Source organism: Pyrgilauda ruficollis, unplaced genomic scaffold (assembly GCF_017590135.1).
Source record: "Pyrgilauda ruficollis isolate IOZ18807 unplaced genomic scaffold, ASM1759013v1 scaffold36, whole genome shotgun sequence".
NCBI classification, from domain to species: Eukaryota; Metazoa; Chordata; class Aves; order Passeriformes; family Passeridae; genus Pyrgilauda; species Pyrgilauda ruficollis.
Window position 1 is genome coordinate 2,808,714 of NW_024525045.1, and position 25,456 is coordinate 2,834,169.

Consider the following 25,456-nt stretch of genomic DNA (forward strand, 5'->3'; position numbering starts at 1 on the left):
AATATACACCGCATATAAATTGCCCACAAAATCCAAATTAAATTAGCTGCTGTACCAACAAAACTGAAAATTTTTATCTACCTGGCTTGGTAATTGTTCTGTAAGCAATCAAGAGTTCCATAACCCCAAACGTCTCTCAGTGCAAATTCCATAAAGTGCTTGAATTTGTTTACTTAGTGCTATTTTCATCAGCAAGAAGATGCAAAATTAGTATGCAAAATTGCAGGGTACAAAAAATGTTTATAAAATAAACAAACAAAAGATCCCTTCCCTAACAATGAGAGGGTTCAGTGATCTTTTTTGGTTATTTATTCTGACACTTCTGTAATATGTTTAAAACCAATTACCTTCTCCAAAGAATATTCTAACCTCACCGTTTTTGAGATTAGCACATACTTCCTTGAGGTTTCTGTGTGTTTTCATTCAATCAAAGCATTTTTTTTCAGACTATTTCTGGGGGAATTGGGAGTTGCAGAGAAGTGGATTGAAATTTCCAAACCAGAAAGTTAATAAAACCTTACATAAGTAGAAATAAGTAACACTTATTTATCTTGGATGCAACACCCATTATTCTACAGTTCCTATTTCTCTTAGTAGCATTGACTTTCTGAGAGGCAGCTTCATGCAGCAATCTGTGTTTTCATTTCAGCAAGCAGCATCTTTCCAGCTGCAGAGCTCAGAGCTTGCCCAATCATTCCTCACCTTGAGGCTGTTCTGACGTTTCACTTTGCCACTTGATGTATGAGAGCAGATCCATTTACTGAGACTGTTGAAAAGGTAACAAATGGTCTTGGGAGAAGGTATAACGTTAAAAGGTGGGGGGAGTGTGCATTTATCATCAAAGTAGCTAAGCCAAAGCTTGGCACGAGCAAACTTCCACTCCTTATCTTCATGATTCTAAAACACCAGAAACATTAACAGAGAAAAGAAACAGAAATACTAATAGGTTATTTTGTAAGTTGAATTTGCTCATACCTGAAAAACTGACCATTACTTAATTTTGGTTATATAGCATTTTAATAGGTAGATTACAGAGTATTTTAATAGGTTTGCTTGAATATTCTCATATTAAATACTTTAAACAAGTACATCTTTCTTCAATTCCTAGTATAAAATTCAGAAGGTATAGATCAATACCCAGATCAAATGCCAAAGCACCACACATATCAAAACCAGCATTTGAACAGCCAACAAGAAAGCCATCAATTCTCAGTGGGCCGAAGCCCTTTACATATTCAATGTGGAAATTACATTTTTTTTAAATCAAAGTAAATAAAAAGTTATTATTTGAAGGAAAAATATGAGCTCACAGACAGAGCTCATCCACGAGGTCTATAGACCATGAGTTTACACATCATAGGAAGAAATTCGTGTAAAATCCAAAGATACAGGTAATTAATTGGTAATTAATCAGACACCACTTACTGCTATCAGCTGAAAACTTTTGTGAAGCATTGCCACAAGGAGTTTTGTTAATACTATCACAACCACCACGTTGTAGGTCCCAACAATAACAGCACCCACAAAAGACTGTAATTCTTCACCATAGCTGAAACGTGTCACAAAGATTGCAACATGTGCCAGGGAGAATATGTACCAGAAGAGAGCAAAACATGTACCAATAAACCTACAGAAACAAGGGAAAAATCTGCTTAGGTAAACCTGACACCAGAAGTGTTAACATAAATTCAAGATCAGTGAAAAAATCCAGTTCTGTTTAATTACTAGGGATTAAAGGCTAAAACAATACAGTTATTTTAAGATCCCAGACTCACGAATGGAATGTGTCATTGCTCTGCTGTTCACAGAAAATACCCGCACAGTCCTTTTCTTCATTTACAGTAAATCCTTTATCATAAAGTTGGGTCAATCCAATTGTGAATGAGAACAAGACAAGAAGAAACATGCCCAGAAATTTTCCAAAATCTTGTAGCATCTGCCCCATTGAAATCTGTAAAATAGATTTATTTCCAATTTTAGTAAAACACATATTTATTTTTATTTGTATTACCTCTTTCAGCCTTTGAGCAACAAAAAAACCTACTTACATTTTAAATATTTAAGTTAAATTTTGATACGCTAAACAGCCCTTAAGGTCAGGAGATAACCTTGTACTGTTTTTCAGAGAAAAATTCTAGATATTAAAAAGAATGTGTAAGTAATTTTAACATCACCTGGAAAATTAGTATCCTCCAAGTAACCATAAGCAATAGTATATACACCTTGTTACTTATTTGCAATACCAATGGTAATAAGGAATTCACAGGTCAACAGACAAAAGCAGTAAATGAAATGGATTTGAACATAAATGTCATCATAGAAAGTTAAGAAAACACTTGGAAGAACACTGAATTAATCAAAACATTTGGAATAATTTATCACTAATTTTAAAAAAAGTATACAAAAGCTCATCTGCAGAATACAAAATTAGCTCACTGTACATTTTATGTGTGATTTTAAATAGACAAATGTGTAGACACATAGAAATTGAAGGATAAAGCACACAAGGTATGACAGTAAATTCAGATCATTAGTTTCCAATGCAAAATATCTTATACAGAACTTTGCAACATTAGAAATAAAGCACCTTTAAAAAAACCCTATCATATGCTTGTCATTTTTTCCAACAGAGGAAAGACCTTGATTGCTTTTGACATAAGCCCAAATTTTTACACAGACACAGCATAAACTATTTATATAATTTAATTAGTCTTCCTACAAACTTCTTCAGAACAGTGTACCATTATAAAGAATGCAAATGTATGTAATGTGGGATTGGGTGGATTTAATCTATATAAATCAGAGTGTGGAAAGCCCAGTCCTATATGAATCAAAATCAGTACCAACTCATAGTCCAGAACTGTAACACAACTGCCAGATTTTTCAAGTACAGCTCTACTGGGAGATGAATTCCTGCTCCCTCCTTTGCTGCTGGAAACTCACCAAGTGCTTCCTGCAGCACAGCACATTCAGACTGTACAGTTTGTAATGGTCATGGAGATTCTGCAGCTGTGGGCAGAGCTCTGCACCAATTCTGTGCATGTTTGGTCAGAGGATCACTGCACTTCCCACTGAACTGTTTCATCACATCTGACCCTACAATGAAAAAAACCCAACCCAAATCCCAACAACAAACTACTTTCCCTTTAACACATGGTTCCAGCCAAGAGAGACAAAGCAGATGAAACAGGAATACACAAAAAGTGCAAAATGCCCAAAATTATTTTGTTTGGATGAGAGTGTAACAACCCATCCCAAATGCCAGTTACTTTCTTCATAGATTCATGCTTTCTCTCTTAAGTATTTACAATTTCTAAGCACTTGAAATCTAATTATCTCACCTAGGGAAGTACTATTCTACCTTCTGTTAATAATAAAATCCACCACACACAGCCAACTTACAAATCTGGACTATTACAGGTTTTATTAGCCAATAAGTCAAGTAACTGAAAGCTTAAAAATAACTAAGAGCCAAGAGAACATGGTAGCTGCCTTCCCCCACCCCCACTGTTGGGTTTCCATCCCATATTTGATTACCACCATGTGAACTTTGTGACCTACTTTCAGAAAATACTGTAAGAGTTGTTGCACCAGCCCTACTGGCCAGCAGTAATAACGTAAGCTCCTGTGTGCCTCTGAATGGGGTGACTGTTGACTGTTTTTATTTACTTGGAAAATTTCACAACACAGCCTCCTAATAGAAAACTTGTGAAAGATCTAATACATAAATAAACATGCACATTAAACAGTGAATCTCTTTAAAATGTGGAGAGACTTCAGCGTTTAATCAATTTGTACAACCCTAATGCTTAATGCAACATCAAGACTTCAGTATTTTTTTCAAAGTCTGCAAGTACATTTCCATTTAAAATGTGTAACAGAAAATTAGATAATTAAAATGTGGGAGGTTTTATTGTCATCGTTATTGGAAGGCTCCAACAAATACCAAGTAAGAAGAAACCTGTTCTCCCTTCTTATAACTGCCAATAAATAGGTGAGTATTTCAATACTCTATAGACAGATTTATATTTTTCAAACAAAAGCAATTTGCACAACTCAAGGTGCAACTTTAATGAGATCACAGACATAAACGGAAAGGCTTTTGATTAATCTTCCTTGCTACACACTTATTCATCTATCTCTTTAGAAATAAGAAGCTAAGGCAATTATTTGCATAAAACTTTGCAGGAAGAACCTGCTCCTTAGACATTCCAAACTGTGGGAATTTAGCTGGTGTGTTGCACTTAGAACAGACGAAAACAAAAAAGACAGTATAGGTACAGTTATCATGGAAAAATACCCTAACTGAACTACACAAGGTCTTTCACTCTTTTTCTTACCTTTTCCCATCTGAATCAGTATGTTTTACCCAAGAGATTAATTTAAAAAAATTAAGCTTCAATGCAGTATCACTTCTTTCTACTTTTTACTTTCTTATTTTAACATTTTTTCCTATTTTCAATATGACTTGATAGCAAATTATGTTTAATATTTTTTCAAACAGTAATGATATTCACCTGGAGTGGTCCCAGAATGGAGCTGGTTGTGTACATGAAGAAGAGACGCAGGTAACTAAGAACATTGGCAAAGGCAAAAAGACCTTCTGCCACTAGGGTAGGATGGAATGCATCCCAGTCCTTCCTTTCAGCATAATCATGAAACTGCAACATAAAAAAGGACAAGTTGAGATTGCTAACATTATAAATACAGAAATGTAGCCATACACCTCTCCCTAATTCTACTTCCAAAACAGGCAGGAGCATAAAATAAATTAACACATGTCACTCATAGGTGTCATACCTCTTTCAGACAAGGCATTTTAAAAGCCATTCCAGAGGAACACAGAAATCAGAGAATTTAAATTGAACACCTAACTCTGCCACTCACTTGTTCAAACCATTTATTCCTCTGTCCTGCTTTCACTTCTACTCTGTTTCCCACGGTCTATTGAAACAGGGACTTGGGAACTTTATTATATAAACACGTGCATTGCCTTGTGTAACAGGCCTCAGTCAAAAACAATATCGAGATGCTACAAAGAAAACAAAGGTACACCTGCAATTGCAATGTGGTGACAGCTGATCTTAAATAGTTTTGGAAAGACTTATGACTTGGGGTTCCTTCAACAGATTTTATGAATGGCTACAGAGAATAGGAGTCACAAGTAAACTGTTGCTTGATGTATTATCCACCAAGTACTACTATCCAACTTATTCGGGGAATATCCATAGATTCCTTTTGGTTTGGCTGAGAACACTCAGCATTTACATTACCAGCTTCTGCTGTCTCAAAATGGACATTGAAAAACCAAGGAACTCTGAGCTGCTTTATAATAACACCCAAAAGTCTGCTGCACAAAGATGGCAAGAAATAGGGGTAAGTATTTCACTACACGCTGCAACTGCATGCTTACAAATCCTTCTGCTACAAAGACTCTTCCTTTATTTTTTACAGCTTTGGGGCCTATAATGGATCTAAGATGCAAACTGAACCTTTTTACTTCATTTTCCATACAATTGATAAACTATAAAAATAAATTTGGCCATATAAAAGGGGCAAACCCCCCATAACATTCCTATTGTATAGGACAGGAGTCCTGCATGTTCAAAAAGGTTACAATTTAAATTGGCAACAATGGGTTTTATCTCAGCAAAGGAACTATTACTAGACACATGCTGGTTGCAAAGCAAATGCTGGGAAAGGAGCCCAATGTGGCATTCTCCCTCTATTTTTTTTCCAAGAAATGGAGCCTTCCTTTCCAAACGATTACCAGCCTCTGAATCAATGCTAGGATAGGAAAATGAGCCAAACACCAAGTTGGGAAGAAATAAACCCGTTTATTTCCCTTCCAACTGCCAGACAGCTGTCAACTTGCAGTTTTCAAGACACAATAATGGCGCTACTGCACTGGCTTGGATTTTGCTGTAATATTCACATTCAATTGGTCTGGCAGTTTGCCATGTGCTGTGTGGTTAACAACACATGCAACAGAACAGCAATGATCATTTTCAAAACTCGTATTTTCAATCAAATCCAGATGGCTTTTCATAGAGACAAGACAAGGCTCCTCTACTGTCTCAGGGCTTTTATTCTTACTACCAAAGAAAACCCCAACCAAAAAAGCCCCACCAAGCAAAAACCAATTAAAAATCCACCACTTATGACATTTGAGTATATGTAATCAAAAGCTAAATAAAACTTTCTGTAACAAAAATGCACCAGGCAATCCAAACACAGACAATACTATTAGCTTTCTGCATAGTACTGAGTGGAGTCAGGCAAGCTCTTGCCCAACCTGATGAGATGCATTTCCCTAAACAAAAATCAAGCCATTTGGAAGACCAGCCAGCTCTTACAAGGAAGACAGTAACTCTGTTTGGGGTTTCCAAGTACTTGGACATGTCCTGATGTGTTTTGTAACCCCCATTTGCCTGATCAATGGCGCTTTGAAGACCAAGGTGCAACAAGACCCGAGGTCTTGACACCTCCATGGCCCATACCACACAGAGATTTAAGCCCAAAGCCCACACTGCACCATCACAGGCTGTTACTGATGCTGTACACTGTACACACAACACCTTACTTTTAGCACACCACAGGGAACACATCCTCAGGTGTTTTGCAGCAATGTACTAAAACCATACCTGCTCAGTCAGCCCCAGAGGAGCTTTGGTCTATGCAGATTGGTGCTCACCTTGTTATGGGCAACAACTTTGAGGGCAAAAGTTGCCAAATACAGGGAATTCATGACAAAACTAAGCTGATTGCGGGACTCTTCTAAAAAATCTTCTAAACCATCATACCAGAGCCTCTTAACATCTGACCACACCATTCCTGCAGGAAAAAAATAAAACCCAGGGAAGTGAAGCCATTGCACTGAAAAGGCATTACTTTACATATGATTGCCATGTGTTTTACACTGAATTTGTTACAGAATCAGTAAAAGGAAATAGAGAAGATGATATTTACACACACAAGAACTGGAGTTCTGGTGCTTTATTTTCCCATGGAAGACATTTGTATTCATGATTTTGAAAGTCCATCCAGAACAACACAAAACTTGTTACTAACCCAAAGTGTTACAAATTCTGCTGAGGCCATTTTGACAATGATTTTTAGGGAGTATTTTAATGGAACTGTGGAATACAATAATGTAAGTGAATCCCTGTTACTTGATTCTTTTCATTCCAATTGATTTTGCACAATATTTTCTAAATATGTTCTTAATCAAGTTAGAATATTTTCAAGGAATCAGTATAATGTCATTACAAAATAAACATCTAAGCTATAAATGCAATTACTATTTAAAAACTTGAGATTCAGTTATGTGAAAAATAACCCCATTTTAATGATTATGTTGCTTAGATACAACTTTTAAATCCTACTTGAAATCCACATTACAATTTTATATGCAGAAAAAATATATTTCTATAGCCTTTAATTAAAATTACCAAGACCACCTAATGACAAACTTTGTCTACAGCAGACTTGATGGAACAAAAGAATTTATAAAATTATAATATTTAATTTCAAAGCAAAGGAGGAATCTAACTTGTACTCAAAATTTGAAGTTTTCAAGTTTCTTTTAAGACCTGCCTGTGTTTGTGTGTTGGATACTACATATTTCCAAAATCTGCAAGAACTGCTCCACAGTTTTAACACAGCTCAATTGTGAAAGGAATCACCATTACACAAAAAAGCTCTCACCCTAAAATATCCAATAAATCACCCTTAGAATTATTTAAATAAAAACTGTTGTTTTTTACCATATCACTGCTTTTTATAAATCCAATGAAACAAATGGTACATATCTAATTACCTTACATTAAGAAAGGTATATTTTAATGTAAAAACAATCGCATGCCAGACAACCAAAAACAAGGTAAAAATTATAAACTTTCAACCAGAAGTTCTTGAGAACTCAACAAAAATTATACCTGTGCTCCCTCTGCTGCATCAACCAGAAGTGACATGCAGCCCTTCTGATACAGTTATGATAACTGGTGACAATGACATAGAAAACCATAACATGGGAAAATAATATTTGTTTTTGTGTTTTGAAACAAGCATGAGGTAAATGCACACCCCCAATGTCTTTGTAAGACGGAGCATGCATACATAAACACACATAACATACACTTCTATCTTTAAACCACATGCCAACAGTGCAGCAAGTCCAAATTTTGTTATTAACTACTTTTCCAACCAAGCATTATAGAACCAGTCATGAAAGACTGAGTTATTACCTATTGATGATGTACCACTAAACTGGCATTTTTTATATATTTAGCACACATTTTTTATATATTTAGCAACTGTCATCCAATCCACCCAAATCATACCTACCAATAAGCCATATTATCAGAAGATAGTCTATTCTCTCAAGGGCTGGTCCCATTGTATTCTTCTTATTCTCATTGTAGACAAGCGAGTACAAATTAAGTAATAACAGAAATGTGAAATATGAAGCTCCATGAATAATAAACTTCATAAAAGGAGTGTGAATTATCCGACCTACTCGAGATTTAGGAGCTAACAAGTAACAGAGGGACAGAAGTGGCCAGAAAATGCCAACCATCAGAACAGTCAGGATCTTCTTGCAGGTGTGCTTGCGCCGGTAGCCGGCCATCTGCCCAAACCACACCGTGTTGAGAAACTGCTGGCAGTTGGACTGGGCAACAAACTGCGGGAAGGAGGGGGAGAAACAAACAAGGAATCACTCTCAGGTTTCTTCACACACATTACTAAGTTGCATCATTAAAATTAACTTTGTAACTATATGTATACCACACAAAAAAGTTCCTATTTTCCAAGCCCTGTAGTAAAAGCAAGCTATGCTCAAACCCAGAGGAACACTGAAATAATTCAGTGTGCTTGATGAATGCAGGCCAGAAATGTGTAATGCTGGTTGCAGTGCATCCCAGAACTACAGCTCATGACTTATAAATGCTATGTATTTCAACAGTTTCACAAACAGTTTAAGCCTAGAGATGTAGAACAGACAGAATTATATAATTCCTTTTGCAAATACTAACTAAAAATGGATTTTGCTTGAAAAGGAAACTTCCACTCTGTCCTTGGTCCTTGTACTAGAATCCCACAAATATCCATTTGCATTCCAGCACAGAAAACTACAGTTATAATTTATGAAGGGACAAAAATTACAATAACCTACTGCATGGAGGAAGTTTCATATTGATGGCATAAAAAATGCTGCTATTCTGGAACAGAGGGGCTATTCAGTTATACAGCACAGGTCCAACCCAATTACTGAACAGTACAGGCAAGGCCTGAGACAAAGCTGTCTCAAAGTTAACAACCAGTGAGAAGATGATAAATCATGTTTGGCACCTAAGGATCCATGCTTCTCTAGGCAAGGATTTAATGAGGAACTGAATAAATAATTACCACCACCAGAGCTGTTCCTAAAAAAGCAGTGGCCTATACTCCAATACAGAAAATACTACATTCATCTCCACAGTAAACACTAAAGAATCCCTCAGCATCTTGCAGCATCCCTGTTTCACATACTGATACTTGTGTATTACCATCTCTTCTATAACTCCTGCAAATTTATTTCCACGTCTGTGTCCAGAGGCAGAACAACAAAGTGATTAATTACTAGCAAAGTATGATATGAAAAGTCTATCAGGTTACTGCAAAGACAAACCTCTTTTTGATTATACTTGATTGCAAGTTTTAAGCGGCTTAAGTTCATCCTCTCCTCCAACAATCCTCGCTTGTCTACATGTTCATCACTGGAGGTGTGATTCAGAATCACCTCCAGCTCCCGGGAATTCCGGGCTTGTGCGAGTAAATCTTTAGCAAAGGTTTTGCACTGTTGAGCGAGCTCCTCATAGTCATTTCTGAAACACACAGAAGTGGTATGTATCATTACACTGCTCCTGTATTTTCCATTCAATCACAAACTAGCCATTTTTGGCTGGGACTGTATGTTATGTTGATTGGCTGGTATTGTATGTTATGTTGATCTTTTAATTTGTTGAGACAAATTAAAAGAAACCACCCCAGAAGTCCCATGTCAAGGTCCAAGCATTCCTAAGACAACTTTGAGTAGTTTTCACCATGTAACATGACAATTCCATTTCTGCTCAGCCTGCAAGATCACTAGAGAAAATCTGACACACAGACTTATGGTATACAAATTCTTCTGCCATGAGTTCCATACAGAGTTAAAGCTTAAGGGTCATTTCCAGGACATGAGAAAGTGTAGTTGTCACAAAATATGGCACTGGTAAGTAATCACTTGGACTTTCTAAGTGGACAGGAAATTGTTTGGGGGTTTGCTTTATTCCTGTTATTTGAAAACTAAAGTCCATTCACTCAGGATTATGTAATAATGTATTAAACACATGAAAAGAAACCACATGATTTCCTTATCTCACCTTGCACACAGTCCATTTTAATGCCACATTGTATCACAAAAATGCAACAACTGAACTCTTATTAAGAAAGATAGGGAGCTAAAAAGCAGAAAAGTCACATTTTTAGAAAATTCATGTATTTAGGAAAGTAAAATATTACCTTACATAAACACTTGCTTTCATATTTTTGGAAAGCTTTTGTGCTGGTAAGTTACAAAATGGTAAAATCTGCATTGTTTAAACATGAAATTACACTGAGCATTTGTTCATCATACAGAGCATTTTCAGCATGAAGTCTTCTACACACATATAGATATTTTAAATATATACGCATATGCACTCTCCAAAGTCTTATAATGAGCAAAATTAAGAAACAATACCCAAAACAACTCCCAAAATTAGTCAGGCCAGTATAAACAAGGTACTGCATATTTCTACCCTGATACAGAAAAAAAGTGCAGAGTACTAATGAGATATCAATATGATTAATAGGTGTATAATTTCCAAGTAAGTCAGCATTTAGCATAATTTCTGTTTATTTTTGCAGAGTAGAGCTGAAATTTGAGCTGTTGGTGCAACTACACACATTAAAATGTCTATACCTAAAAGGATTTAAAGTAATTAAACTGTCAAAATGACTACTACGGAGGCATAAATTATATTATGTAACTTATTATGTCTAATTATCAGTTTAAACACTCCACTTACAGAAAATTAAGAATAAACTTTTTCTAATGCAAACATATTTCTACACCTGTAATTACACAAAAATATTAAAACTGATTTGTGTTTTCAATTCCTACCTGAACTCAACCTCAACAAGGCTTAATTCTTTCAAGTCTGCACTAAGTTCAAAAGCTCTTAAGATTGGATCCTCTTCTGTCAACATTATTAAGGCAGGACTGGCCAAACACCGATAAATGTCAAGGCGAAACCTGTGACAAAAGAACAGCAAACAAAACAAAGATGTTTTATTTCATTAGCAGCTTCAAACCAGAACCTGTTCCAAAGGTTTGCCTAAAATGGCCAGCTGAAAGACAAAGTAATTTGTTTTTTAAAATCAGACACTACAAGCATTAACTGCAGTGTGTCCTGAAAGATACATGACATATTTAGAACCCCTAAGTATTCAAAATCGGCCAAACTGGTTCCCTCCTCTTTTCCTCACTACTTCCACTGTTATCAGTACATCAGCAGAAGTTCTAGATTAAATTAAGAGCTGCTACCTCAAGTATTTCTATTGTTTTTCTGCTTCGGATACCCTGACACCTTTTCTCATACTGAAGTTAATGATATAGGGAATAGGATGGATACCAGAATGTGGCCTGTGGTAGCTCAATATTAAAGACTCAAATAACTTTTGAGAAAAATTTATTTGCATAGTCCCTATGTTCCCCATCCAAAGGTAGGTAGAATGTTTGAGACACACCTGCTAGAAAGGAAAGGCACATTGTGACTATGCACAGTGACTAAAAGTATAAAAGCAAAATGGAAAAAAGCCACTGCCTCCCACCAGCCTTTTCAGGCACAACCCATGCCCAAGAACTACCACCTCTCACAATAAGAGCTACAACATGTTAAGGAATCCGCTCATAAACTTCACTTTAAAAAGAAAAAGGAAACATATTGAATGTGATCCCGGCAATGAATTAAGAATCTTTTTATTATGGCTCATGACTTTGAAGTCTTACCTGGAATGTCGCAGACTATCTTTTTTGTTCTTGGCAGTGCACAGTGTGCACTCACAGCCCACAGCATGAGGTTTGGGTAATGATATGTCTTGCTTCAACAGCATGGTGAGAATTTCATAGTTGTTACGATGAGCAGCTAAAATTACTGGTGCCACATCCATGGTTGTTGAGTACTCTGGGTTCTGAATGCGTTCCATTAATTTCTGGAATAAAATATAGGAACTATCTAAATTTATTACCTACAGTTCTGCTATGCATAAGGAGGTTTTTGACTGTTCAACCAAGAACTTCTCCTTCAAAATACTTTCCAGTGTTTCATAACATGAACAGAAAGAAAAATATGTGACAACACTCAAACACCTGTCAGATAAATACCAAAAAAGAAAAACAGACTCAGATACTTCTCTGGTTAATTTACACAGAAATACTGCCTATTTTTCCAATACACATGGGATATTAGAAATTGTTATTTTGCTCTAGTTTGTGAACAAATTACTGTATTTACTAGTTAAGAGAAGAAAAAATATCCTAAATGTGCCATGCTCTGTTACACAACACCTTATTCCTTCCCTGCCTCCACTGCCACTTTGTGCTTTCAAAAGTGTTTTGGTACTAAAGCATTGACAAGGTAAGCTTCAATTGCTTAATTTCAAGGTGGAGGTCTGATGTTTATAAATTTGCTCTGAAAATCTATGAAGCTTCCATACATGAATAAACACTTTATAAGTCAAGGCTGCTAATTACCTTGCAAACAGACTACTAAAAAAGATTTATAACCACTAGGTTTTTTCTCTTCTGAACTGGTCATGTGTTTGGCAGGTATAAAGCCACTGGATTCCTTAGGTGATAAAGCAAAGTCATGTATGTCATCTTTCAAGACAAAAGAGGTTACAAAAATAATCCCTGGTGTCTAGATTCTATCACCTTACAGATGCAGAATTTAAGAACACTGTTTTAAATACTACAGATACCCAAAAAAGCAATAGCCTTCACAGCCCCAACCAAAAGTCAAGGAGTAACAACACTTAACCACAATGGTTGGCCTGGAGGATCGTTTTGGTCGGTGATTAAGTAGAATGTCAACAGCTCCCACCACTTCTGAGTCAATAGCCACCAAAAGTGCATCCGAGGACTACGTAAAGAAAACAAATCACATGTGAAAACAGCAGTAACTTAAACAGCACAAAGAGACAAACTCAAGCCAAACTGCATTTTTAAAATATATTTTTAAAATTTAATTTTAAAGAACTAAAATGATGTTCTGTATTATCACCAGGCATATGATCAGGATACAAATTCAGGTTGCCACTGCAGGAGTTCACAGAGCATAAGTGACAACTTGCATCACTGCACCAACGGAAGAGAATCAATTGAATAAATCACTTTCCAGCAAAGATGATGCAGAAGACTTAACAAGTTAAGTTTAAAGACCAAGTTTACCAGGTCTATTAGACAGATTAAAAGCAAATATTAGTGTAGCACAGCTCAGGCATATGGGATACTTCAGCCTTGCACCTGTAATTCTGGGGTACAGCTAGGAAAATAAGCTTTTTCCTTCTTGGCTGGTAACCAACCACTTCTGCACCTTCTATTACGCTGAGATAAGCATCTTTTCATTTTCCCTACAGATGATATTATTCTTCTTGATTCATTTCCAAAAATTTGGAATTTTACTTAAAAAAAATAAAAGAAAAAGACACAGTTTTTATTGCTGCCACTAATTAAGGTACGGAAAAGCTTGTGGTTTTATTCATGCCCAATATCAAACAATGTAACAAAAGATGCCACTTTTCCCTGTCTTACATATTTAATTCACTATAGCTTCACCTTTCCCACCAGTACCAGAGATGCTGCATTCATTTAAGGAAGTCTTGTTGGTAGGAAACTGCCCTGCCATAAAGCACAGATCAAGTTTAACAAGTAAGCACCACAGAAATGCATGTTTGCCTTAAAATCAACCAATATAATGTGAATTTTTCTGTGTTACCATTTAAAAAGTTAATATACTCTACAGCCAAAAGGATTTTTGCATTTTACACTTTTTTAATATTAGGCACTCAAACAATGGTTTGTTTGTTTGTTTGTTTGTTTTCCTTGGGGATAATATATGCATTATATCAGCAGCAGGAATAACATTTAAAATAAAACTCAAACTTGCTAACATCATAGAAAATGTTACTTATACATGTGCCATGCCAACAAAATTCCACTAGAAAAGTCATCTTGTGACAAGAAACCACTTTCACAATTACTTTTTCCAATTTACTGGAAATTTACTGCAAGGCAGACTACATTTATGTCCAAATTCTGACAGATTAACAAAGAAAACTTATGACTACATGGAACATTTTTAATAACAGGTTGGATACCTGGCAGCCATAATCCAAAAGCAGCTGTAGTATGTCCAAGTTTTCATTTTCAATCGTTATAGTAACAGCATTTCGTCCAAGCACATCCACACAATTTATGTTCATTTCACCTGAGCTGTTTTCCTCTAAGAGTTTTTTAACCATGTAATAGTCACCTGCAGAAATAAGGCAGGGATATCACTTCATATTATAAAGCAATGAAAGCATGTGATCATTTTGAGTACCAGTTACCATCAAATAAGGCACTAGTCCACAGTTAACAACATTAACTGAGTGGATCAGACAAGTAAGAAGTCAAGGCAGATAAGCATTCTCAGGGAGAAAACTAAAGATATTTCAGGAGACCTCTCTTCTGGAGAGCACTGGACATGTACTTCAATCCACCCCTTTAGTTTGAGTCCTAAAAATAACCACACACAAAAGCACGGGTGCTTTCCAAAACTGTCTCTAGGGTAACAAATTACTTCACAACACAAAAGACCATGACCAAGACAGATCTCAGTGACAGACTACTTACAGAAGTTTATGTAGAATACAGTAAAATACATACCAAGAGTGCTGAACCAACTGTTATACAGATAACTGGGTTTTGTTACTTTTTTTGTTATGCAGCTTTTTAGCTCTCTGAACCTCTGTCTATAGCTAAAGAGAGAAAGCCATGGCTTCCTCTGATGCTGAGGACAGACTGCAGGGGCTGTGCAGATGCAAGGCATCGCACCACCGAGCGTCCCAGAGCAAAATCGCTAAGCTCGGTGGCAAATGCCACTGCAGGAACACCCGTGTGGCTGCGAGTTCACCTGAGCTCGGGCGGGCGCGCAGCTCTGCGCGCCAACACCGCAGCTCCTGCAGCCCTGCCTGCGCCCCAGGCTCGCAAAGCCGCGCAGCGCATCATTAAAAGCATACCCTGGAGCCCAGCGTTTCAGACCCTTTAAGATCAGTTTGATTTAAGGCCACGTTTCGACTCAAAGGCAACTAAATATAGGCTTAAAGCAATCAGCATATTTTAGAAAGAAAAATCTCTTCCCATCCGCCACCAGCGGTGCAAATCGCAGGACACCGGTGTCGCTTATCCTGGGGATGTCTAGATAAGCCCCAATTTTACAGCAGCTCTCTACTCAGAGACTTTTAACAGCGAAAACCTCCCAGATTCCTCCCACACAAACCGAATGCCCTCACGAACGCGGCAGGAGCCGGCCCCGCGCCTCCCTTCCCGCCCAGGGCCAGCGGGAGGCGGCGGGCCCGGACCCAGCGGTGCCCCATGGCAGCCGCACGGCGGGACCGCAGCCCGGCCGAGGGGAGGACAGCGCAGGGCTGACACCCGGCCACGGCTCCGGCCCTCGGAGCGAGCGGCCGAGACCTCGGGGGGGCCGGGCCGGCCCGGGCGGCGGGGCGGGCACCTTTGTCGCAGGCCAGCAGGAAAAGCTTCTCGTCCAGCGTAGTCTCCTCCTTCACCTGCCGCACATCCTTCAGCGCCAGCAGCTTGTTGGGCGAGGCCGAGGCGGACGGGTCCGCGCTCTGGTACAGGGCGGCCATGGCTCCGCCAGGCCCATGCGGACCCGGGCGGGGCGGTGTCGCGGCGCCGCCGCTGCCCCTCGGCACCGCTGGCGAGCGGGGCAGCGGCCCCGGCAGGGTCACCTCTGGCGGGCGGGCAGGGCAGGGCAGGGCCGGGCGGGGCCGACAAGGCAGGGCGGGCCCTGCCCCTCCCCACCGCCGCGCAGGGGGCCGCAGGCTGCCCGTGAGGGACCGCAGCAGCTCCTGGGCGGCCTCAGGGCTGCGTTTGCTCTTAAGTCTGTTTTCTCCCAGCTGCTACACTAACTACGGCCCTGCTCATCACAGCATCAGAGGGTTGCCTATGAAAATTTCCTCAAAGCAACTCTGAAGTAATTCTAGACACTTACAGTAATAGTTTATAAAACAGGAAATAGTGGCCTTTATGGAGTAAGGTACCAAGTGTCTGGTAGGTAAATACAGTACCTAAGGATTCTATAATTTAATAAGAGATCATTTATTCTTACAGTATAGAGACTAACTTAGTCTCCATTTAGCTTCTCCTGAATGAGGACTTGGACTGAGTGTCACGAGAACTCAAATCCTGTACAAACCTCTGTCATCATCTGGACTGGGAATAGAAACCAAGTAAATCAAGTCTTGTCCCAACAATGCAAACCAGTAAATAGGCAGAGGCTAATGGCTTCAAATCCAAGAATTTAATTCCCTTCAGTCTCTGTTATCCCATTATCTAATAGAAACTGGAGGGATGCATCCCTTAGTATTGCTATATTGTGTGCAAGATAATGAAGATGTAAAACTTAGTCCAACTGCTTGCTCATCAGGATTCTCCTGTTCTGCCACAATGAGGACTGGCTTCAGGACCTGAGAGAAAGTAAAAGCTTCATACTTTAAAAAATAATGTCTTTAATTTTGATCTATTTTCTTATTGTTTGGCTTTTGGTAACAACTTCATTAAATGTACAGCTCAAGCTTGATAAGTGAAATTTACAGCTGATGAAAAAGGAGTACAAATAATTACTTTAAAATTACTAAGAAAAAACCACAGATTTAATTTCATCCAGACAATGCACTGATCTTTCTACATCAAACCTCTGCACATAGGATACACACTTTAGAAAAATCAAAGGAATGATATATAAGGAAATGCAATACAGTAATGAGAAATTCCATAGTGGACTTGCCAGCTCTTTATTGTTTTCTTAATACAATATTTTATGAAAAGGTTAAAAAAACTCAACCAACAGCTGTTTAGTCCAACTGCAAAACTTAGCACATATGCAGACCTAATAATCACAGGACATTTCTGCTTTCTATTGCTGGTTTTTCATACAACATGGTTTGCAAAAGTTTCTGCTAAGTAACAGAACAAAACTACTACATATATTTAAAGATAATTCCCACAAAAAAGTGTCATCAGTTTAATCAGTATTCATTAGTTACCAGACATTATCATAGGCCTTTACTTGCTCTTAAGTCAATGACAGGACTCTTACTGGCTCCAACAAGAGTTAAGCTCTCCAAGAATAAGGCAAGGATGATAATTTCTGTGCAGTTTGGAGTCCAATCCAACAGGACTGGAATGCACCTTGAGACTTGTATGACTACATATAAGTAACACCCACAAAAATCAAACAGTGTTTCGTAATTGGTCCTGAAACAACATATGTATAACAATGCAGATTCTCACAGTGCTATGGAAACTAATACAAATGAAGCTTGATTCATATGGGTTTTTCCAAGCAATACAAATCTATGATGTTAATTTGTTAATGAACATGTTCTGAAAACGGTATTAGCCATAAATAATTCATGTGTTATGAAACTGAAGAAAATTAACTAATATAAACACCTTATTAAAAGATAATTGATATTTGTGCATACAATTTTTCTCATACTAAGTTTCAGAATTCTGTAAACTGCGAGGCATTCATTGTGCTTAACATGGCAGAAAGTTATATTACATGTCTGCATTATTTTATTCTGTTCAGTCCTCTTCCCATCAAACATGCAAACACTGTCATCACCATTTTTGGCTTCACTTCAACCAGATCATCTGGGAGAGCATAAATACGAGCACCAATTTTTCGAGCAACTGAAATGGCATACCTTGGAAAACAAGAGAAAAAAATACTGTTATTTTTCTGGCTTCTACTAATATGTCAAAATTCACAACAACAAAACTAGATTTCAATAGCAGGATATGCCTATTTAACAGTCCTTAGGCTCTACTAGAAAATGGAAATTATTGTGAAGAAAGCATGTACTGGCAGATGTTTTACTACTGGTTATCAAAGCATTTATTTTGGTCAAAACCAGTATGAGGTTTGACAAACTATTAAGAAACCAATTACAGTGCAGTGGTGGTAGGTCATATCAGCTGTGAATTTGACTTCATATTTTAGATACACTAGAGAAATTAATATTAGAACTTATATTCTATTTTTAAAAAATCAATTAATATTAGTGTTATCTTTCTCCTAAAAAATCAGTAAATAATGCATTACACTGTGAATTCATGCATTTCCTGCAGGAAAATATGAAGCATTCATTTAAAACTTACTTGGCATTGTTCAATTTGTCTTGGTAAGAAAGGTCTTCTCTCTTGACCATTTCTGGACGAACTGCTTTTGGTGCAATGGCATCTATTAAATCTAGGACAGGTAAGCCAGTGCTAATTGATCTGTCCTAAAAGAAAAAGACTCAGGTTTAGTTTAACGAATCTGCTTTGATTATTCCATTTTCAAAATGCAAAAAACCCTACAGCACATCTTGCATGCATACTGAAAGACAGAAGCCTGTTTTCTTACTTCATAGTGTGAAGGTTTTCCTTTACACTTTATGAACTCTAATGTTCTTTTCTGCAATCAATATTATAATGTTCACTGTGCTGGTATCATTATTGCACAAATGGTTTACATTTATTTAATCAAACTTCCCTCTTTAAGCCCTAAGAAAGGAAAAGGATTTTGACAGAAGTTCAAGGACCAGACTTTCAAACAACAAAAAGATCCTTCCAGGCCCCCAGACATATATTTTCCTTGTTCTCTTGCCATGGAACTATTTTCTCCAGCAGTTTATGGCTCACTCTTTCTATAATATTTCAACTCAGATGGTATTCTGAGCTAATGTGAGCAGTCTGTGTTTCATGTTTAATACAGAGAGATTCTTAAAAGAGCAAGGCCTGTTGCTGCAATCATTCCATCCCGACTGTCCGGGCAGAGCAGGAGCTGCAGATGCCAAAGCAAGCACAGGCACTGCAGCGGCTGAGCACAGCCACAGGACACAGCTGCCTCTGTCACCAGGTCAGAACTAGCACTGCCAGTTCAGGGAAGTCCCACAGACCTATCACTAATTATACATCTAAAAATACTCATAATTCTGCTTCAAGGCATTAAATGCATGGAGTCCCCAAGACCATAAGATACAGCTTTATAATTTTTACTGTTTGAACTAATGGCAATACAATAGAACTTGGCTTTTACTGTCCACAGTGAAATATAAGGCACTTCTGCATTCTCTAAGGCACTTCTGCATTCTCTATGGTCTGCTTGACATAGTAACCCCAAAACCCAAATAGTGAAAGATAGTATTTATGTAAATGTTGTCAAAAATTAGCAGTAAAAAAAACTAATACTGAATAGTGTCACTTTACATCACTTCCTCCTTATCTTTATTAGTCAACCATCAGTTGAATTATTTTAAAAACATCATCTGAATGACCTTAAAAACACAACTAATGCACCCCCAAAGATACAGGCATACCAAAGGCAAGATATTGGGACAGATTCTTGTGATACTTTCAACTTGTTTAATTACACCAATGATAAGATTATTAGCACCATTGTAACAATTTATGTAGAAGTAAGAGAAGCAACAACATCTCATAAGAAAACGAAGACCCGAGTTACCTTCTAAAGTGAAAATTAAGTATTTTTACTTAAATTTTTGATTAATAATGCTTACCTAATTAAAATTCATAACATAGTGAACTCTCAAATATTTATTTATAAATATAAACATAACTGTTTCAGGTTATAAAATGAACCTGTACAAGAATGTTACATTTGTGTGCAATTATTAATCAGCCATTTCTAGAGCAAGAGTTTCACACAGAATAACACACCTGACACACATATGGCTTCTTTTGTTTTGAGCACTTAAATAACGTGAAAGGAAAGCTTCCTTTATCAATGTGTTCTTTTATGCTGAAGGGAACAGCTCCCGTTTTCCCCCGGCCTGCTGCACATCAGCAGCGGCAAGGACGACACAAGGTGTCGCTGCTTACCCTGGGCTCCCTCTCCCGGCTCTGCCACACGAGAGAACATCCTTTTAACCGGCTCCTAGGAGAAGCGGTCATCTGCCCCCGGTATTTCCAAAATCGTTTTTCTGGCTTGTACAAGCATGAAAGCGCCTATATCCAAAAACTTGGAAAATATACGACATGCCAGGCCCAAAGACTGGTAACTTCAGACAGAAACCACTTTGAAAGTTTAAAGTTCTTCTTCTGTTTGTTTTTGGGCTTTTTGTTTTGCATCTTACTGCAGCTACTATAAGTTCTTTTATTTGTCAATATGTATTCAAAATACTTTTGAAGAGTCAAAGACTGTCAGAAATATTTCCATAAACAATTCTGCTAGCGGATGGGAGAACCACTGTTAAAGCCAAATAATGAACAGATCAGGTTAAAAATCCCAGGTTTTATTATATATGGAAAGAAAAGTAAATAAAATTCATTACCTTGAAACTTGTAATTGAAGTTTTCTTATTTGCTTTTGCAAGTGTCTGATTCACCCACTTAATAATAATTTCGTCATTTACTTTTTCACCCTCTCCAAGGTCAGATAGTACATTCAAAGTATACCTTCAATAAAGAAAAGAGCCCAAGTTAAAATGAGTGGCAGAACTCAACTTTTCTTAAAAAGCTATAAGCAAATGTAAAATATTACTTCATCACAGTAACAATGCTAAGTACTCTTCATACTTTTCCTTACCTTACAAACTGTATAGTACTTGAAATCACTTTTTCAGTGGTTACTGCATAAAATAATAAAATAAAATCCCAAACCTCATAATATTCACTGTAACATCTTCATGCATTTGTTTTACTCAGTACATCATAATAAATTATACTTCCTAAGGTTATATGACTCCCTACCACCCCAGAAGAGAAAAAACTGAATCACAGCAGTCTGAGAACAAAAACCACTAAGTGTTTTGGGATAGATCTAAGAAAACTAATTTGAGGAAAACATTTGCAATAAAACACTCCTTAATCAAATCACTTCATAATAATTTTTCCTGCTCAATACAGTAGCAAGATTTTGATTTGATGCTACTTATGTAACTATAGCTGTGATGGCCTACAATTTTTTACCCTTTTAACTTCTATAGTGTATCTATCACCACTTCCTTGGCTTTTACAAATATTTAAATTACTCTCTACTTACAGAAAGATACATGGAATCAACATTAAATAAGCTGAGGTCTTTTTACTTGCTGCAGGATTTATAATCTTAGTCACAGTTTCTAGTTTATAAGGTTTTAATTGTCACTATAAATTGTGTTTTCAATCACTGCACAGTATGAAAAATTACAAAACACATATACAATTTTATCTTTGAGAACAGGGATATTTAGAGATTTCTCTCTACAATACTAAGTGGATGATCTGAACATTACCCTTAATTTGCCTTGATTTACAGACATACATGCACAGACACATATTTACACATCTATCATACACTGCCTAACTTACCTCCTCATCAGCTGCCATACCAAAGCCAAAGTCAGAGTTGGATTACCTTCATTTAGATCGTGTCCAGCAATACCAACCAACGAGAATTTGGCTTTTGTCTTCCCAAGTTCTACTGCATAATTGCAATTCTCAATCTAAAAATAAATTTTGTGTGCAAATAATGTAAACATATTAATATTTCTGCAATACAGACACATAATCTATGTGTATTTTAAATTACTTTGGCTTAGTGTTACCTACAGTGAGCTCTGAAGCTAGAAAAGATTTCCAGTCTAGCTACACTGTGATTAAAATAACACAGTTTTTACTATAGATGCAATTATGTAAGATAATTTTTTCCACATTTGAGAAAACCAAGTTTCCACTAAGGTAGTGAATGAAATATATTTATATCAAAATTATACTTTGAAAGATATTGAAATGTGTTCTTCTTAAACAGGCAGTAATTTTTATCCTCTACATTTCAGGCTTCACAACAACCACAAAACTGGATGAAAGCTTGGATTCTGCATGTCTTGCCCAAATCCTCTGGGCAGCATATAAAACTGCTCTGGGAGAAAATGCCCCACAGTATAGGAGCATCCCGCAACAACAGCCAATGTCAGGCCTGAAGCTTTCACTTATAGAGCCAAATCAGGCCATAAATTAAATATTGCTAAAAGGTGCCCCATTTAGAAACTAAGGTGATATGTGCTATAACTGCTATTTATTCTTTGGGATAACATCTGAAAAATAGATCTTCCTTTTTATTCTCCCAGGACTGTCTCAGTAGCACTGAAATCTCAACAACACAGACTGCTGTGAGCACAAAGGGAGCCAGTGAAGCTGGGCTGCCTCCCAGAGCATCCCCACCTTTTTCATGTTGCCACCGAGCAGGGAGTAAGGAGGTTTGTTGACGTGGCTCCAGTCAACCGGAACACGCGTCATGTCGTACAGTTGGAAGATGATTAAAGCATCAGAAAGATCACTAAACCAAGAGCAAAACAATGGGTTTCAGCACAAAAGCACAGATTGACAATGAAAGTAAGTACTTGAGACTTCTCACAGTGTAAGTAAGTTGCTGAAAATTTCCAGAGACTTAAATAAAAACTGGTGCTGTTCTGTAAAGAAACTGGCCTACAGTCCATTGCTTGATTCCTGCAATTATATACACCAAATTCTGCATTTAATTTCATTAGTTTCACAAATCTTACTGAGGCAATCTCAGTCTGGCTTCCATTAAATAATTACTTTCATAAGGCAGGCATAGACAAAACAGCTGCTAAAAGAGTTTTAATTTATTGATCTAGTTTTAATTCTCTAAGGACTTTCCCAAATGTTAAATACTCATGCGTTATCTGCAGATGCCTACAGATGTATTTTGCTAAAGTATAATCAAAACCAATGAACTTACCTTGCAAAAGAAGAATAGTAGGGAAAGTATTATTTTCCCAATATATGTTGCATAATGAATGATAATTCCCATCAGCTACTTAATAAATGAAATTCTCCACATTAAGCTACCTACAGATCACTTTACAGAGATCAGAAAATTGAAATAATGAAACCAATTAGTAAATATACATACAAGCAGGTGTTCCCACTTGCTCTCTCAATCTCATCTTTTATTGTCAGAATTTGAATCAACTTCTGGCACAATCTGAAAGTGGCCAGAAGCATCTAAAAACTTGTTATAAAGCCTTTCATCTGAGGGAATACTACACTGCAGAGCTTCTTACAGTCTACTGAAAAAATAAAAATTATACATCATAAAACACAGTTATCTCAACTTTTAAGCAAACGTAATTCAACATACAAGTGTGAGAGGGGGGGAAGATTTAAACCTTCTTAAGTTTTCTAGTCTATCTAGATTATGACTAGAATATTCGAGTCATATATTGTTTAATGTGGTCCTACAGACCAGTTTTGAAGAGAAAACCCGGAAATCACTATTCTGGTAGAAATACAATTTCCCCCTCTTTTTTCCTTCTTTCTTCCTCTGTCACCCATGGGAAGTCAAATCATTCTTTTTAAAAAAACCTTACCTGTATAAATGATTAACATATGGGCTCACACCCAGTGAATTCATCCAGTTTCTGAAAGTCCTTTCTTCTTTACTTTCTCCTATGGTGACAAATACAATTCTATATAAGTTATTGGGGAAAACACTTTAATAAGCAATGTTTAAATGCTTCTCATATCCTTCACCATCCCCCTTCCACCCCAAAAAGAGTTCATAATTTCCCAAACAACAGTCTATACTACAAGGCAATCCTATCCAATTCAGAGTCAGTTCTAGGCACAGGGCAGGGGGACTACAGGGAGTAGTATTATTAGACTACATTGATCTGAGTAAATACAATTTGATAAAATACAGGAATAATTTTTTGTTATATTTCACATAATCAACATATCATGGAGGTGATTAATAATAATTTCCTGAAACAAAAATGAATGGAAATTGCATTTCTCACTTTGAGAGAAATAACATTTTCTCATTAAAAGTCAGTACTAATGCACGAGGCACTACAACTCCACTCTCCTCTCACAGAATTTGACAGTATTAATTTGCAAAGGTCCTCCCCAAAGCAACAGATTTCATTTTTTTGAGTTCTTTGCAATGAAAATAGGGAGAGGCAGTGTTGTATTGGTTAACTTTGTGAAGCTATTTATACTGCCGAAGGGGCCAGTTATCCTCATAGCTTTAACCAGCAATTCTACCTACAAGAACTGCAGAAAATTCATTAGGAAGTAAATCCCAACCTTCATTTTCCTGACATAGATTGCTTTTATTACTGCAATCATGAGTTCTAACCTAACTCTCTATAAAGTTACAGCTTGCAATAACTCATTAATTTTCTACATACGACACTACCTAAATTTTAACATCTCTGTGGCCATCTACACGTGAATCAGTGCTGCATAAGCTGTTGTCTCTTGCATCAACGAGCAGCATTTGAGAAAATATTTAACCTGAATATGTGAGCTTGGAATAAGCTCATCACTTTGTTCCCCTGGGTTGATAATCCACAGTTAAGAAAACAGTGAAGACACTGAGGAGGGAGAAAGCCTCTCCAAACAATGAAAGAGCAGATTTCTCCAGACTGAAGCACAAGTACGTAAGAAAGATTTTTCTCTGCTGTTTTCTCCTTAGAAGGCAACAATATCATGTTTGAAGTTTCATTCAATGATGAGATCTATATAGCATGAAAACTGCCTCATTTAGTACTGCAGTTCTAGGCTGACTAGGGAATAATGAATCATTTTGTAAAAATGAAGCTACTGCATAAACATGTATTTATCATTAGACCAGAAAGAAAATCTCTTTAACATTATATTTTCATGCCTAGACCTATGTAAGAATATTGATTTTTAGACAGAAACTACCATTTTAATCTAGGTCTCTTACCCTTTTACACAAAAAGCTCTGGACATCAGAAATTTCAGCTGTGGTTTACAGTTTTTAACAGAGTAAATTTTATCTTTAAAGTTTCAGCCACCTTACCAGGTTCTTTCCTTTCCAATTATTATGAAATAGTTGACATTCATCTTACTGATACATTTCCTAAATTATTATTTTTTTCATATGCAATTCAAATTAGTGCTTGTTTCAAATATTTACTTGTAAAAACAACCACAGAGCCACTGATGAAACAGTGAAAAAACACTGAAGAAACAAAGAAAAATCCTCTTCCACAACATCATCAGAGAGCTTTGTTTCACATATTTCTTGTCATATTAAAATTTAAGATAACAATAACACTT

The 25,456-nt window shown here is 37.0% G+C and overlaps 2 protein-coding genes across 5 annotated transcripts in view; both read right to left on the minus strand.

Moving 5' to 3' along the window:
• Positions 1–16,172, minus strand: part of TRPC1 (transient receptor potential cation channel subfamily C member 1) — a 24,892-nt gene extending 8,720 nt beyond the window's left edge. For 3 of the 4 annotated variants that reach the window (XM_041475765.1, XM_041475766.1, XM_041475764.1), the window contains exons 1-12: positions 15,843–16,126; positions 14,446–14,600; positions 13,107–13,208; positions 12,077–12,279; positions 11,189–11,320; positions 9,671–9,866; positions 8,347–8,683; positions 6,695–6,834; positions 4,518–4,661; positions 1,776–1,951; positions 1,426–1,627; positions 703–897 (exon numbers count right to left, since the gene is read on the minus strand). In XM_041475765.1, the coding sequence (XP_041331699.1) occupies positions 703–897; positions 1,426–1,627; positions 1,776–1,951; positions 4,518–4,661; positions 6,695–6,834; positions 8,347–8,683; positions 9,671–9,866; positions 11,189–11,320; positions 12,077–12,279; positions 13,107–13,208; positions 14,446–14,600; positions 15,843–15,978 (2,118 nt within the window). In that variant the 5' untranslated portion in view covers positions 15,979–16,126. Of the gene's footprint in view, positions 1–702; positions 898–1,425; positions 1,628–1,775; positions 1,952–4,517; positions 4,662–6,694; positions 6,835–8,346; positions 8,684–9,670; positions 9,867–11,188; positions 11,321–12,076; positions 12,280–13,106; positions 13,209–14,445; positions 14,601–15,842 lie in introns of all 4 variants that reach the window. The other variant, XM_041475763.1, reaches the window with a different exon arrangement.
• A 964-nt stretch (positions 16,173–17,136) lies between these two features.
• The window catches only part of PLS1 (plastin 1), a 43,010-nt gene continuing 34,690 nt past the window's right edge, over positions 17,137–25,456 (minus strand). The window contains exons 11-16 of the mRNA XM_041475819.1: positions 23,737–23,815; positions 22,565–22,679; positions 21,713–21,846; positions 20,695–20,818; positions 18,518–18,642; positions 17,137–18,063 (exon numbers count right to left, since the gene is read on the minus strand). Of these exons, the coding sequence (XP_041331753.1) occupies positions 17,928–18,063; positions 18,518–18,642; positions 20,695–20,818; positions 21,713–21,846; positions 22,565–22,679; positions 23,737–23,815 (713 nt within the window). The 3' untranslated portion in view covers positions 17,137–17,927. The remainder of the gene's footprint in view (positions 18,064–18,517; positions 18,643–20,694; positions 20,819–21,712; positions 21,847–22,564; positions 22,680–23,736; positions 23,816–25,456) is intronic.